At 36.5% G+C, this 15,104-nt stretch overlaps 1 protein-coding gene across 7 annotated transcripts in view; it reads right to left on the bottom strand.

Moving 5' to 3' along the window:
• Positions 1–15,104, bottom strand: part of PPHLN1 (periphilin 1) — a 153,774-nt gene that overhangs the window by 80,372 nt on the left and 58,298 nt on the right. For 5 of the 7 annotated variants that reach the window (XM_032347920.1, XM_032347918.1, XM_032347916.1 and 2 more), the window contains 2 exons: positions 7,158–7,214; positions 4,666–4,745 (listed from right to left, as the gene is read on the bottom strand). In XM_032347920.1, coding sequence (XP_032203811.1) covers positions 4,666–4,745; positions 7,158–7,214 — 137 coding nt within the window. The remainder of the gene's footprint in view (positions 1–4,665; positions 4,746–7,157; positions 7,215–15,104) is intronic. The other 2 variants (XM_032347919.1, XM_032347923.1) reach the window with 1 other exon arrangement.

Genomic DNA, 15,104 nt, shown 5'->3' with positions numbered 1-15,104 from the left:
CTTTAGTAGGATGCTCTTTAGCCTCCATGTATTTGACTTCTTTCCAAATTTCCACTTATGGTTGAGTTCAAGTTTCAAAGCATTGTGATCCAAAAATATGCAGGAAATGATCCCAAGCTTTTGGTACCAGCTGAGACCTGGTTTGTGACCCAAGATGTGATCTATGGAGAATGATCCATGTGCACTCGAGAAGAATGTGTATTCCGCTGCTTTGGGATGGAATGTTCTGAATATATCTGTGAAGTCCATCTGGTCCAGTGTGTCATTCAAAGTCTTTGTTTCCTTGTTGATCTTCTGCTTAGATGATCTGTCTATTGCTGTGAGTGGGGTGTTTAAGTCCCATACTATTATTGTATTATTGTTGATGTATTTCTTTAATTTTATTACTAACTGATTTATATAACTGGTTGCTCCCACGTTAGGAGCGTAAATACTTAAAACTGTTAGATCTTGTTGGATAGACCCTTTAATTATGATACAGTGTCCTTCCTCAACTCTTATTATAGTCTTTGGTTTAAAATCTAATTTGTCTGATATAAGGACTGCAACCCTAGCTTTCATGTCCATTAGCATGATAAGTGGTTTTCTACCCCCTCACATTCAATCTGGAGGTATTTTGGGGTCTAAAATGAGTCTCCTTCAGAAAGTATTATCAATGGGTCTTGCTTTTCTATCTAATCTCCATACCCTATGTCTTTTGATAGGGGCATTAACCCACTTAAATTCAGAGTAACTATTGAAAGATTTGAATTTAGTACCATTGTATTACCATTAAAGTCACTGTTTCTGTAAACTGTCTCTTTTCCTTCCTGGTCTCTGTTATTTTTGAGCTCTCTCTTCACTTAAAGGATCTCTTAATATTTCCTTCAGGGCTGGTTTAGTGATCAGAAATTCTTTTAGTTTCTATTTCTCTGAAGCTTTTTATCTCTCCTTCTGTTCTGAATGACGTCCGAGCTGGATAAAGTACTCTTGGGTGGTTAGTTTTCTCATTTAGCACTCTGAATATATCATGCCAGTCTTTTCTGGCCTGCCAAGTCTATGTGGATATGTCTTCTGCCAGAGTAATGTTTCCAACCTTGTAGGTTACAGATGTCTTGCCCTGAGCTGCTTTCAGGATTATCTCTCGGACTCATAGCTATGCAAGTTTCACAATTATATGTTGGTGTGTTAATCTATTTTTATTGATTTTTGAGGGGAGTTCTCCGTGCCTCCTGGACTTGAATGCCTGTTTCGTTCCCCAGATTAGGAAAGTTCTCCACTATAATATGTACCAATATACCTTCTGCCCCTGTCTCTCTCTTTCCTCTTCTTCTGGGATCCCAATTATTCCAATATTATTTTGCTTTATGATACCACTTATCTCTCAAATTCTTCCCTCATGATCCAGTAGTTGTTTATCTCAGTTATTTTTCTCAGCTTCCTTATTCTCCATCATTTTGTCTTCTATATCACTAATTCTCTCTTCTGTCTCATTTATCCTAGCAGTCAGAGCCTCCACTTTTTATTGCATCTCATTAATAAGCTTTTTTAGTGCAACCTGATTAGATTTTAGGTCTTTAATTTCTCTAGAAAGGGAGTCTCTAGTGTTCTCTATGCTCTACTCACTCAAGCCCAGCTAGTATCTTTTTATAGTTATTATTCTGAACTCTAGTTCTGACATCTTACTTATATCCACACTGTTTAGGTCACTGGAATTTCAGTACTGCCTCTTGTTCTCTTTTTTGAAGTGAGTTTTTTGGTCTTATCATTCTTGCCAGAGAAGAATAGATGAACAAGAGAACAAAATACTGAAATGGCAGCAACAGCCCCAGAGAAATATACTAAACAAATCAGAAGAGACCCAAAACTGGGGGGAAAAAAAAGAAAGAGAGAAAGAGAGAGATATTCAGACAGGTGAACAGAACAGAGCAATATACTGGATCCTGTGTGTATTTTTGCTTGCTTCGTAGAAAACTAGATCCCTTGGGGCTCCTGGGTGGCTCAGTTGTTTAAGCCGCTGCCTTTGGCTCAGGTTGCAATCCCAGGGTCCTGGAATCAAGCCCTGAGCAGGGAGCTTGCTTCTCCTTCTTCTCTGTGCTCTCTCTCTCTTGCTCGCTCTCAAATAAATAAATGCTTAAGAAAGAAAGAAAGAAAAAGACAGACTAGATCTCAAAATTGTAACAGAAGAAAAACTTACCTACATACAAAAGTAAAATTAAATACAATGAAAGAATAAAATTTAACTGTACAAATTAAAATTAAAAGACAAAAAACAAAAAAAGAAAAAAGGAGGAATATAAACAGATAGGTGAACAGAACAGAGCAATACACTATATCCTAGGTTGTTATTGTGGTCTGTTTGTTAGAAGAAGGTACAACAAATATGTTGTTAAAAAAAAAAGTGCAAGGGAGCCTGGGTGGCTCAGTGGGTTAAGCTGCTACCTTCAGCTCAGGTCATGATCTCAGGGTCCTGGGATCGAGTTCCGCATCGGGCTCTCTGCTCAGCAGGGAGTCTGCTTCCTCCTCTCTCTCTCTCTCTGCCTGCCTCTCTGCCTACTTGTGATCTCTCTCTGTCAAATAAATAAATAAAATCTTTAAAAAAAAAAGTGCAAAAACATAAATACGTTGTAAAAACAAGGTGTAAAAAAAAGTGCAAATATGCACTAAACCAAAACTGTAAAGAAAAACTTATATAAAATAAATTGAAAGGATAGAATTTTATTATAAAGATGAAAATCTAAGAAGATTTTAGCAAAAAAAAAAAGAAGAAAAAGAAGGAGAGAAGAAAGGAGAGAATATGATCAGACAAGTGAAAAGAACAGAGCAGTACACTAGATTCTGCATGTATTTTGGTCTGTTAGAAGAAACTGTATCCCAAAACTGTAAAGAAAAAAAAACTTACGTATATATAAAAATAAAATTAAAGAAAATGATAGAATGTAACTGTAAAAATGAAAATTAAAAAAGATTTTTTAGAGGCACCTGGGTGGCTCAGTGGGTTAAACCGCTGCCTTCGGTTCAGTCATGATCTCAGGGTCCTGGGATCGAGTCCCGCATTGGGCTCCCTGCTCAGTGGGGAGCCTGCTTCCCTCTCTCTCTCTCTGCCTGCCTCTCTGCCTACTTGTGATCTTTCTCTGTCAAATAAATAAATAAAATCTTAAAAAAAAAAAAAAAGATTTTTTAAAAAGTTGATAAATAGGAAATTGACTGAAAAAGGAAAGAGGAAAAAAATATATAAATTAAAAGACTAAGGAACCATTGGGAAAAAAACCATTAATTCTATATACTGTTTTCCCCTAGTGCTGGAGTTTTGCAGTTTTGCAAGTTCAGTAAATTTGGTCTTAGCAGCATGTTCCTGCTGATCTTCTGGGTATGGGGCCTTTTGCCCTGATTCTCAGGTGTCTTTGGCGGGAGTAGAACTGCAACCACTCTTGCCAGGGGGCAGACTAAGTAAGTAGTTCTGGATTGCTCAACCTGGCTTTTGTTCCCTGAATGCTTTATGTGTAGCTTTAGAGGGTGAGAATGAAAATGGCAGCCCCCCAATCTCCAGCCCCGGAGCCAAAAGCTCGAGGCCCCACTCCTCAGTGAGCCTTCAAGGAAAAGCAATCAATCACTCCTGTCTCCCTGGACTCCGTACTCACCCAGACTGTGATCTAGCAGGCATGCAACCCTGTTTCTCAGGCACGCAACCTAGTTTTAAGTCTCCAAACCCTGCAGACTCCTGCAGTGTGCACCTGAGCCACTCCTCTCAGGGGAGGAAGGAGTTTCTTGCCGGCTCTGCCACTTGCTGGGCCCCCTGCTCAGAGAGCAGTCACCTGACTGTGCCATAGTTCACAGTTTATGGCAACTCCAACCTGAAAGCCCACTCCTGGGTTGGCAGATTGTAGCTAGCTTCCTCACTCTGACACCTGGGGGCTCTGCCACTCTCAGTCACCCTCAGTCTTATTACGACCCTGGGGATCCTGAAACCACACTGTCCTACCTAGGACTTTGAATTGCTTCACTCCTGCCTGTTTTTCAGGCAGGAACATCTCTCACTGGAGCAGACTTCTAAAAGTTTTGATTTTGACGTCCACTATTCGATCACTTTCCAATGCCAGCTTATGGAGCTTCCTCCCCCCGGTGGTTTACCTTCCCATACGTCACCTCAGAGTCACTTCTCTGCACCTCCTACCTTGCAGAAAGTGGTCACTTTTCTATTCATAGAGTTGTAGCTATTCTTTTCTTAGGTCTCTGGTTGACCTTGCAAGAGTTCAGAATGATTTGATAGCTATATAGCTGAATTCCTGGGACCTGACAAAACTAAGGTCTCCTACTCTTCTACCATCTTGGACTCCACCCACAGTTTTGTTTTCTTTACAGATTTATTTATTTGAGAAAGAGAGAGAGAACAAGAGCATGAGTTGGGGGAGGGGCAGGGAGAGAATCTTCAAGCAGACTCCCTGCTGAGCACAGAGCCCTATTTGGGGCTCGATCCCTTGACCCATGAGATCATGACCTAAGCCAAAACCAAGAGTCAGATGCTTTACTGACTGAGCCACCCAGGCACCCCATGATTTAAGTTTTTAAATGAAGCAAGTTATCCTCATTTGGTTTGACAGTGAAGAATAACATTATCTATACCTCACGGTGCATTTCCTTTACTTCGTAATTCCTCTTTAAATTGATTTTAAAGACATAACAAACCTTTGATGAAGGAACTGCTGAAGAACTTGAGGGTGAAGTGTCTCTTGATGTTTTCAAAGACTGAACAGGTCTCTCTTTACCTATATAAGAAAATATAAAATGTAATTTTCTAGCTCATTTGTTTTCAGTTTAGAGGGATTCTGCAATTAAATAAATGAGGAGGGTGTCATACACTTGTTTTAGTACTGAAGTCTTCATCATTAAATTAAATCCTTTAGTATCTAAATCTACCTATGTCTCTCAGAGGCAAGGTACCATAAAAAAATTCCAAGTAACCTAGAACCAATGGACATCGGATGTGCCAATCTAGGCCACATAAATGGCAGTTACCAAACACAGAACCACTGAGACCTCAAGAACGGGAAAAGACTAAAATCATAAATGCTTCATCCTCCTTCCTAAAAGCTAACTTTTGATTTATCACAATAAATTTTCAAAAGTAGTTATTATATAAATACCACAAAGAAAACTAGCTAATTAAATGATAGCTCAAAGCAAGGGGCATGTAGGAAATCTAGCAGATATTCCTGAAATATTTAGTCTAAAAAATAAAAATAAAAACTAGAAAACTATAATTAGAGTGCTAACCTAATGCCTGGCATGAGTAAGTACCCAAATATTTGTTAAATGGTCAAAAGTAAGTCTGTGTGAGGTAGTCACTAACCCTTATCTTTAGTCACTACAGACACTATTGCAGTGCTATATGCATACCACTGTTACAGAAACTTAAGCCAAAGATTAGATTTAAATATTACTTTAGTCAGTTCAACACAGAAAATTGTTTTAGTTAAATATAATCATAAAAATAACCGTGAGTTGTTACTGATAGAAAAACATTTCATTAAATTATCTGTATGTGTCAAATATAAATCCTCTACTCTTAATTGCTTAAAAAAAAAAAAAAACTAACAAAATTAAATTACAGAGAAAAGGAGAAGGTGGCACCAAATTTGGATTGACATAGAAGCTGGTCAACACTAGCCAGTGGGTTATGGCCAAGAAAGCAGTCAAGGGCAAAAGCAGACATAAAACAACCTTGAAACTGAAGCAAAGCCAGCTTCAGTCAAAAAGCCTCTGAAGCTCTTCCTGCTGTGGTCAAGATTGATAGCAGGAGCCTAGAGCCTCAAGGCTTCTGACCACATAAGGCAATAGTGAGTATCAGCTCTATTAAATGGCCTGCAGACCTGGAAAGCCTTTCCACAGATGCTCCTCTTACCTCTTCAAGATCAGGCAACACATGTAGATGCTTTTCATTATCACCAAGTGGGAGAGCACCACTGGCACACAGTAAGGGGAGGCTAGGGATGTTGCTCAAACCCCCTATAAATGCACATGACAGCTTCCCAAAACAAAGAATTATCTAAACTCAATTGTCAACAGTACCAAGGTTGCTCTGGGCACAGAATTCTACCTCTGAAACTCCAACAGTCTCATAAAAAGACATAACCTTCAAGTCTTTTAACTTGCATCATTAAGAGGCTTTCACAGTAAGTTTAATAAAAGTTCTTGGTAGACCTTAAAAATGAAAAGTAAGATACCAAGCAATACTACATCCCAAAATGACTAAGAACATAGTTTAATTAGTTATTCCTACAGTATCTGTTACATATGGCAAATTCCACATCATATTGTGACAGTGTCAGTCTATTCCACTCCAACAAAAGCTCCTAGAAGTGCAAGTATCATAGCTTATTTCTGAATATCCAGAGCTACCCTGCTCAAGTACTTTAAGAAAAGAATAAGTACTCAAAAATTAGGCGAAAAGATAAATTATTTTTCTACCTTTAGGATACAGGGACCTCCCCATTCTATTCAGATAAGCAATTCCTTAAAAAAAAGTGAGGAGCTCAACCAATCAGCACATTGAACTATGCTAATTAAAGGCATAATTACAGGCTCAATCGCAACACATAGCAGCTAGACACAGAATAAGCAGCTGTTAATCTCTTACTTAGCAAAATCTTACACAAACACATCAGCACTACAAGTATGTCAAGTATAGTGCACCAAATGTAGTTTTAGAATCTTTCCTGATTTTAGCTGCATAAGGGCTAAATCAAGCAGATTTCTCAGTGTGCAGAAGCAAAGGAATACTGAAGGGTAGAGCAGGTAGTATATCATATATCCACATATATTCATATATACCTGTTGCATGAAGGGCAGGGACAGGCAAGAAGCAAAGGATAAAGAAAAAGGACGCTACAGATGGCAGCAGAAAGAGCACAGAAAAGGTAAAAAGAAATTGCCTAATCCTACTGTTGTCCAGGCCTGTCAGATTTATTTGTTCTACAAATCTCAGTCTCCTTTGAGGTGGCTATTCCTGACCAGCCAAGCAACTCACAATCCTAATACCTGGATCTACTACTATTAAACTCTGGTTCCAACTAAAGACTAATGGAGCAGGTATACACTTTCCCCATTTCTGTAACCTCTATCAATTCAAGTCCCCCACCCCTTCACAATCCCCAATCAAAATCTAGCTCAAAACTCACCTCTTTCTGGATTTCCTTCATTCTGCCGTTTGTAGGAGGCACCAGCACGGATGGACTCTAGGGAAAGGTGGGCAAGAAGGAATTAACACCATCACCTCTGTGCCCAGGAGTGACAAGAGAAGAACCCAGAAGTAGGAATGATAAGAACATGAACTTCTGAGCATTTGCTGGTGACCCTAAACTCTTTCCTACCCTGTCTTCAAATCGGGATGCCTGAGCGACCACCACTCAAGAGTAATAACAGAACAGGAGAAAATTTCTGTTTCTAAGATTAGAAGCTAATTGGGTCCAACAACAATGAAGTGTTAAGATTAGGCTAACCATAGATAACAGGAGCAGAAAGGAATGAGAAAAGGATAATATAAGACACCAAAAATTGAAGGTAAGGATCAGGTCTTACTCATCACTTTAAGCACCTATTCTAATCTTCATGAAGTCAGCAAAGGATTGGTTCAAGAATCACACATGCGCATGCGCGCACACGCACGCGCACACACGCACGCGTGCGTACACACACATACACACACAAGAAAGAAAGATGAATCATCACTAGAAATCAAAAGGAATACTGGTAAAATTTTCATGGTATATCATATCTGTTTCCTAGGCTTACAGTAGCTAGCTATCTGCAAGGAGTCATTCTGACTTGCTCTCAAAAGTAACCCATTACTAAATCTTGCTTTGTTTAAAAAATCTTGCTACTTTTTATACAAACTCTCTATATGGATTTTCTTTATAAACAAATCCACAACTACTGTCTTGATAGAATCCCTAATTGTCCCATATTTACAATCTTGTAAAGATTTTGTTAGCTTCCTTACCTGCAAACTCTTAGTGACACATGTGTACTTAACTCTTTAAGTAGCTTAAATATACTAATAGATATCTTTCCATTAAGACAAACACTCCTTAACACTTCAAATTTTCCTATATAGATTCCAAATTGCCAGTTCTACTTTTTTCCCCCTGAGAATTGTTTTGGCACTATTAGCAACCACCCTGCATTAAAAAAATATTTCAAGAAAAATATATATTTCAAGAAATGTGCAAATATTACCAACCTAGTTCTGTAAGCATGTTGTTAAAGATGTAATAACCTTCTCCCCTGGGTCACTGATCTCTCTGTTATCAAGACAATTTTTGTTTCTCCTGAGCAGTTGATCTGTTTTTATCTATTACTGAACACTTCTCTTTGTTTTAGCCAAATCCTATTCATCTCAGCAACAGTTCAGAGCCTTCACACTAGCATTTATTCTTTTACTTTCATGTTTCTTTTACAAAAAAATTCCTTACCCATTTACTTACTCCTGTTTTATCACGTTTATTTTGTAATTTGTCTCCCATTCTTTGTAGATCAAGAAATGAGAACACTGGTATTTCCCAAGAGTGTCTGGAATCAGGATGGCTCATTTAGTTGATGAGAGTGACTTGCCTGCATCTCTTCCAAACTCCAAGTCACTCCACATCAGTAACCTGAGATCAGTCATTACGGTAGTATGCACTCCACGGCAAATGCCAGAAATCATGTGTTATTCTCCTAAAGAGTTAGTTTACCAGTGCACCACTGGTGCTGTTTATTGATTTCAATACCAAATTTCAAAGATATTGCAGGAATTACTACACTTAACTACAGATTCCTACCCATAAAAAACAGGGCTGGGCTATTTAATAATATCTTAATGGACCAATAAAACTACCCAGCTGAACCCAGCTCAAATTGCAGATTCCTAAATAAGTGCTTATATTAACCCTCTAAGTTTTAGGGGTTTTTATTTTTTAACACACACAAGATAATGGAAACAACCCCACCATACTTAAACTCTTCGTCTTAGAGTTTCCAATGATCTGTTTATATTAAAACTAATTAATGATCTGTTTATATCAAAATGAATTAAAACTATCTTCCATTATAGCATTTTAATGATTTAAAAACAAGTTTTTCTTGGGGCACATAGCTGGCTTAGTTAGCAGAGCATACAACTCTTGATCTTGGGGTCATGAGTTCAATCCCCACACTAGGCATAGATTATTTTTTACAAATAAAAAATAAAAATGTTTTCTTAACATTCTGCCATTTGGTTTCCATGCCTTTGTACTTCTTTGTCCTCTTCCATGCTCCTAACCATACCTTTCTCTTTCCTCTTTGTTGGTTATTGTTTCCTAAATGTGAGTGTTTTACTCCTAACCTTGTTTTTATCCTCACTGGCGATTCTTACATGGCTCCAACCGACATTATGAATACAAATGTCTCTTAAATCCACTTCTTTCACTCATACCTTTATACTTTTAACTAGTAGGGTGCCACTCCTTAGCTACTGAGACATTACTTTAAACTCACCCCACACGTGTTCTTACGAAGCAGACAGTAACTCCCTGCTTGACAGCAGGGCCAAAGGGCTCAACACCGTTGCTGTAACATGTTTAAAAAAATGAACTTCATATTAGGCTGAAAGAGAGAAACCAGGAAAGGAAAGTTCTGACAGCGGCAGTACTAAAACTGAAATCCAAGTCAACATAGTAGTGAGTACAAGAATAAATGGGGAGGAAGAAGATGAAAAGGAACATTGGTCCCACAGATCAGGTTAAAAGTTCTTCCCATTGAGGTGATATCAAAGCTGGAGAAGCAGTTTAATATTCAACAACATCTGGAAGTATTATAAGAATTTAACAGTATTTAGTGACTCTTTGATTAGAATTGCTGATATCAACAATATTTGATGACTCTCTGAATAGAGTAAAATTTCAGAAATATACCTTCTTCCTGAAAATATGGTTTTCCTGAGGAAGTAATGATGAAAAGAACTAGACTAATCCAAGCCTATCAAGTGTTATAATGGTTGATAACCCATGTAAGAACAAAGGACACTACCAGAAAAAAATATTAAAATCATCAGAGATGAGTGAGTTAGGGACAATTCTTGGTACAGTGCCTACCATACAGGGACAAAACAGACACCTCTGAATGAAAGCCTATCAGTAAACAAACTTCACAGCACAAGTAAGACATCCATGTCTCCTTTGATAGCTGAAGCTTTGGAAGAGAAATTAAGATATGAACAAATGAAGATGTGGTGGCTACAGAAATGCTAAGGAAAGAATTTATTTTTTCTGGATCATGGACAGAGATATGCAAATTTGGGGCTCTTGGTTAGGAAGAACATGGTTTCCCAGAGACTTATTGGTTAAGAAGGTATGAAAGCAAAATAGAAAGGACACACAAGAAATGCTCTTATGGTACAGACACCAAAAAATCAACAAGAAAAAAAAAAACAGATAAAGGGTACAGAAAGCTTGTGCCATGTCTTCTCCTCCAAAACAGTCATTTTTAGGAGGTTAGCAATATAACAAGCTGAAGTAAAGGTGTATTAACCATGAATATTTGGAAGTGAACTTCTAAACAGAACTCTCCTTTTAATACATCAGGGTAAAACCACATGGGCTTGCTTTTAAATATCTAAGTAAAACATTATACTATGTATTCTGAATGTGTGGTACTGACAGATCACACTAACTCCCTAAACAGGGTTGCTATAAATGCCTACACATATGGAAACATCATTAACTGATTGCATATTTAGAATCTCAATCATTCTGATGCCAGAAAAGCCATAACTGTATTCCTCGGTTCACCCACGAAACTCACAGACAAAGCTTTCTTGTGAGTAAACAATAGATAAGAACAAATAAGAACAACATATGAAATATATGAAATAAGAACAAAATATTGTAAAATAGAATTCAACAGCACATTACACTAGATCAATTACGGTCCAAGATCTAGGAAAATACTAAATTATAGTTCAGGATCTCTTCACATGGTAGAGCTCATCCCAATAATCCTGTTCCACCTACATCCTTCCACCAACTTCTACTCATCCTTCAGATACCACATAACATATCTATTCCTTTAGAATGTCTGGTTTGTCTCCCCAACCAGACCTCAGACTCAGAAGGCAAAGACTGGATCTGTCTTGCTTGGCAAACCATTTATGTGAAATATGTCTTTGATGATTAAAAGACCTTGTTCAGTACACAAATACAGTGACTTTCAAACCAAGAAATGCTCTGATATTCAGTCAGCAAGAGAATGGGTTTTTCATCCCTTCCTACTGCCTGAAATATCCACGCTCTGACTTCTGTTATCACTGCCATTCTAAACCAACGCCGAGAAAGCCTTCTTTTCAAAGGTAGAATTAAACCATTAAATTTATTGGAATTTCAGGTATCATCCAAAGAAAGTCATGTGGACTTCCAAATATATTCACGAAGGTCTTAAGATCTCTTTTCCCATTACACAGAAGTTCAATAATGGAGTCTATCTTCCAAATATGCTCTTCTCAAAATGTGTTTTTAATTCTTGTACATTTTCAGTTATTTTAGTAGATATGCCTTAAGAAGGACTAAACATTAATGAAAAATAATCCTTTAACATTACCATAAATATAAATAGACTTATATAGAATGAAATAAATATACCTAATAATGGCTGCTGATATCAAGAAAATAAACGGATGCTGGGCCCAAAGTAAGAACTATAGAAAAATATAACAAATTTAACAAACTTAACAAACCAACCAAAACAATAAACTTGCAAATCTTCTGTAGTAATGACATTTTAAAAATTCTACAAAATGTTACACAACCTAATTAATGTATAAGCATAGTGATAAATTTGACATTAATCCATAGACAAAGGTTTAAAAGGAATTAACAAAGAAGTAGTTTCTATGTATTTAAATAATCATCCCTAGGAGCCACAACAGAATTACAAAACATGTAAGGCAATCTTTATGTCACTGTTTTAATAAGGAAATGCTTTCTAACTTCAGAGTTTCAAGAAAGTACTTGACAAAGTCTTCCATGAAATCCTCAAAAGAAAAGGAAAAGAGAAGATAGGGATCACAACTGGTTGAAAACAACATGGATAAATGGCTGAGGTACACAGACAGAGGTCTCTAGAGGTTTCTATATTTGGCTGTATGCTACTCAAGATAATTATTAATGACTAATACAAAACACAAAGCATATTTCCTTTGCCAATGAAACAAAGCTATTTTTATCTGCTCCAAGTATACAAGATCACTCAAAGAGATTTTAAAACCTCTATAGAAGAGAATAATAAGCCAAAGTTAATTAGATAAAATTTAGCATGGTTAGATTTCTTTTAATGTATAAACTACACTCAAGCAACTGCTTGAGTAAAGGCTGAAAAAAGTACCAGCTGAAGGGCATTGTTTAATAAAAACACATATGAAAATGGCTTAGGTTCAACGGTCTACAGTCTCAGGAAGGGCCAGTGATACAATGTGGCTGATAAAATAAAAGTTAGCTTCTGGCATCACAACTTAAAAGGAACAGAAAGAAAATTAGGGAAGCAAAGTACTGAAAACATGTCAAACAAAAGGAGTAGCTGAAGGAACTAAATATATTTAAAGCGGGGGGGGGGGGGGGGGGGAACCAAGAGGATTATGATGGTACTCTTCAAATACATAAAAGGTGAAACATTTTTATGGCTCTAAGATAAATGACTAGTCTTACAGAAATGTTACAGGAAAAGATTTTAATTGTTTTATAAAAAATGAACTATACAAAGATGGACTGGACTGTGATAAGAGTCAATTCATCACAGGAAGTATTTTTAACAAAGAACCTCAGGGTATGGGAGACTGAACTTAGTGATTTCTGGTGTCACTATTAGTACTATTATCCTAAACAAAAGAGTAAGATAGGAAAACAATGAGATTCAATTGAGAAAGAGGAGGAATGGAAAATAAATATCTGAGAGACAGTTGACAAACGGGGAGAAATTTAGCTAGATTAATAGGAATAAAAATAAACTTCAAGTAGAAATATACAAGGTATACATACAACAATTTTAACTAGGACAGTATCATAATAAACAAAGGGAAAGGCAATGAGGTTAGCTAGAACTTATGTGTAAACATGGACAACAAAAAGAACCAAAAATAATAATACAGTGATTACTACAATGACAACTATGAACAGGTTAGTCCAATTAAGGTATAAGGTATTCTTATAAAGCACAGAATGAAAATAACATTCTGATTTAGGAGATAATTAGTCTAAAGCAGTACAAGGTTCGCAGGATTAACTCAAAAGGCTAAGTAGAAGAAATTTAATAAAATACACATGTAGACATATGTATGTAGATTTAAGCACAAAATGGGAAATAAGTAGAGATAAAAAGTAGTTAAAATCATTTTGTAGCTAATAATCACATAAGAGATTTTTTTTTAAAGATTTTATTTATTTATTTGACAGACAGAGATCACAAGTAGGCAGAGAGGCAGACTGAGAAAGAGGAGGAAGGCTCGCTCCTCTGCTGAGCAGAGAGCCGGATGTGGGGCTTGATCCCAGAACCCTGGGATCATGACGTGAGTCAAAGGCAGAGGCTTTAACCCACTAAGCCACCCAGGCGCCCCGCATAAGAGATATTATTAAATGCACAGAAGAATTATGAAGAATTAGTCCTTCAGTGGTTACTAAGGCCAAACTACTAGTGATTATTAAATTAAAATTATGTTGAAAGAGTGTGAACAAAACCAAAAAATTAAATGTCAAACTTAGCAAAATGAGGGCATAAGGAGAGTAAGGAAATTATTTTACCTGTTATTTATAGAAACATTTAAAATCTGACAAAATTTCAATATGCACTTTAAAAACTAAATTAACACACTTACTAATTAACCCAATTTAAACAACTGATAATTTAAGGACCCTGTTTCTCAGTTCTTTTTTGAAGAAAAGCAAGGTGCCATCATTATCTGTGACTTTTAGATTGAAAAAGAACTGGCATCACAAATATGTAACATAACAATTCCTTTTCTCAATTATTGTTTAAAATAAGACTTCCATTAAGTTTTTACAAGATGATTTTTTTGTAACTATTCTGAAAACTACTTACACAAAATGAGTATCGAAAAACATTTAAATAGCTCAGCCCAAACAGTTAGGTAATCAACCCACGTAACTTGTAAAGAGTGTTTTCCTGGAACAAACTTTTTTTTCTTGATTAAAGAACTTCGCTTTCAAAGCTCAAGGACTTAAAAAAAAAAAAATATATATATATATATATATAGATAGATAGATAGATAGATAGATATATAATATATATATTATATATATATATAACCATAAAGGTGTTACCAAAGTTGTATACTCTATTTCACTCAATCTGTACCATATTTTAGTCTCCCAGCTTTCTCCATTATCTTTTTATCACTCCAGATAGTAAAGGTACTAGGCCTCAAAGGGGAAAGTCTGCTAGAGACCCTAATACAGGGGCAGCACATATGGTTCCTCTACATTCCATCTCAAGATTTTAAAGTTCTGACCACGAACTACCAGGCGAAAGCAGAGAGAAAATGCCTCCCTAAAAATCTGTTTCAGAGGAGAAAAAGAAAGAATATGACAAATTCACTAACAACTATCTAAAGTAACACATTCACTACAACATATCAAGCAAGAATCTTAAGCTGCCATTTTACTCATGTTCTGTTCAAAAGACTTCATAATCAGTTTCCAAAGATACTCCTCCTCCTAATCAAATCAGTAGATTTGGATTAAGTCATATACATCAAAAAAAAAAAAAAAAGTATCTTCTTAGAAGGTGTCTAGCTAATATTTATGTCTGTGCATGTGAAGTGCATTAGAACTCAGATATTATTTATCCCGAAAGGGGAGAGGGAGGAAGAGAAGTAAAACAACGGAGAAAATACCAAACTGTAGACCCTGAACTCCACAGTAAAGCTTTCAGTTACCTAGAACTTTATGCTTATTTTAAGCAATTAGGCATATATAAAAGATTATGTTTGTTTTAAATCTACTTCAAGTGACATTCTTACCTCCTGTATTGACCATTCATACCCATGTATCCAAAAGTATGTTTTTTGGAAGCCCCACTCTACCTACCTCTGAAAACAGCAA

This window comes from Mustela erminea, chromosome 6 (assembly GCF_009829155.1).
Source record: "Mustela erminea isolate mMusErm1 chromosome 6, mMusErm1.Pri, whole genome shotgun sequence".
Classification (NCBI taxonomy): Eukaryota; Metazoa; Chordata; class Mammalia; order Carnivora; family Mustelidae; genus Mustela; species Mustela erminea.
The sequence above is the reverse complement of the archived record's forward strand: the minus strand, read 5'-3'. Positions and strand labels throughout refer to the sequence as shown.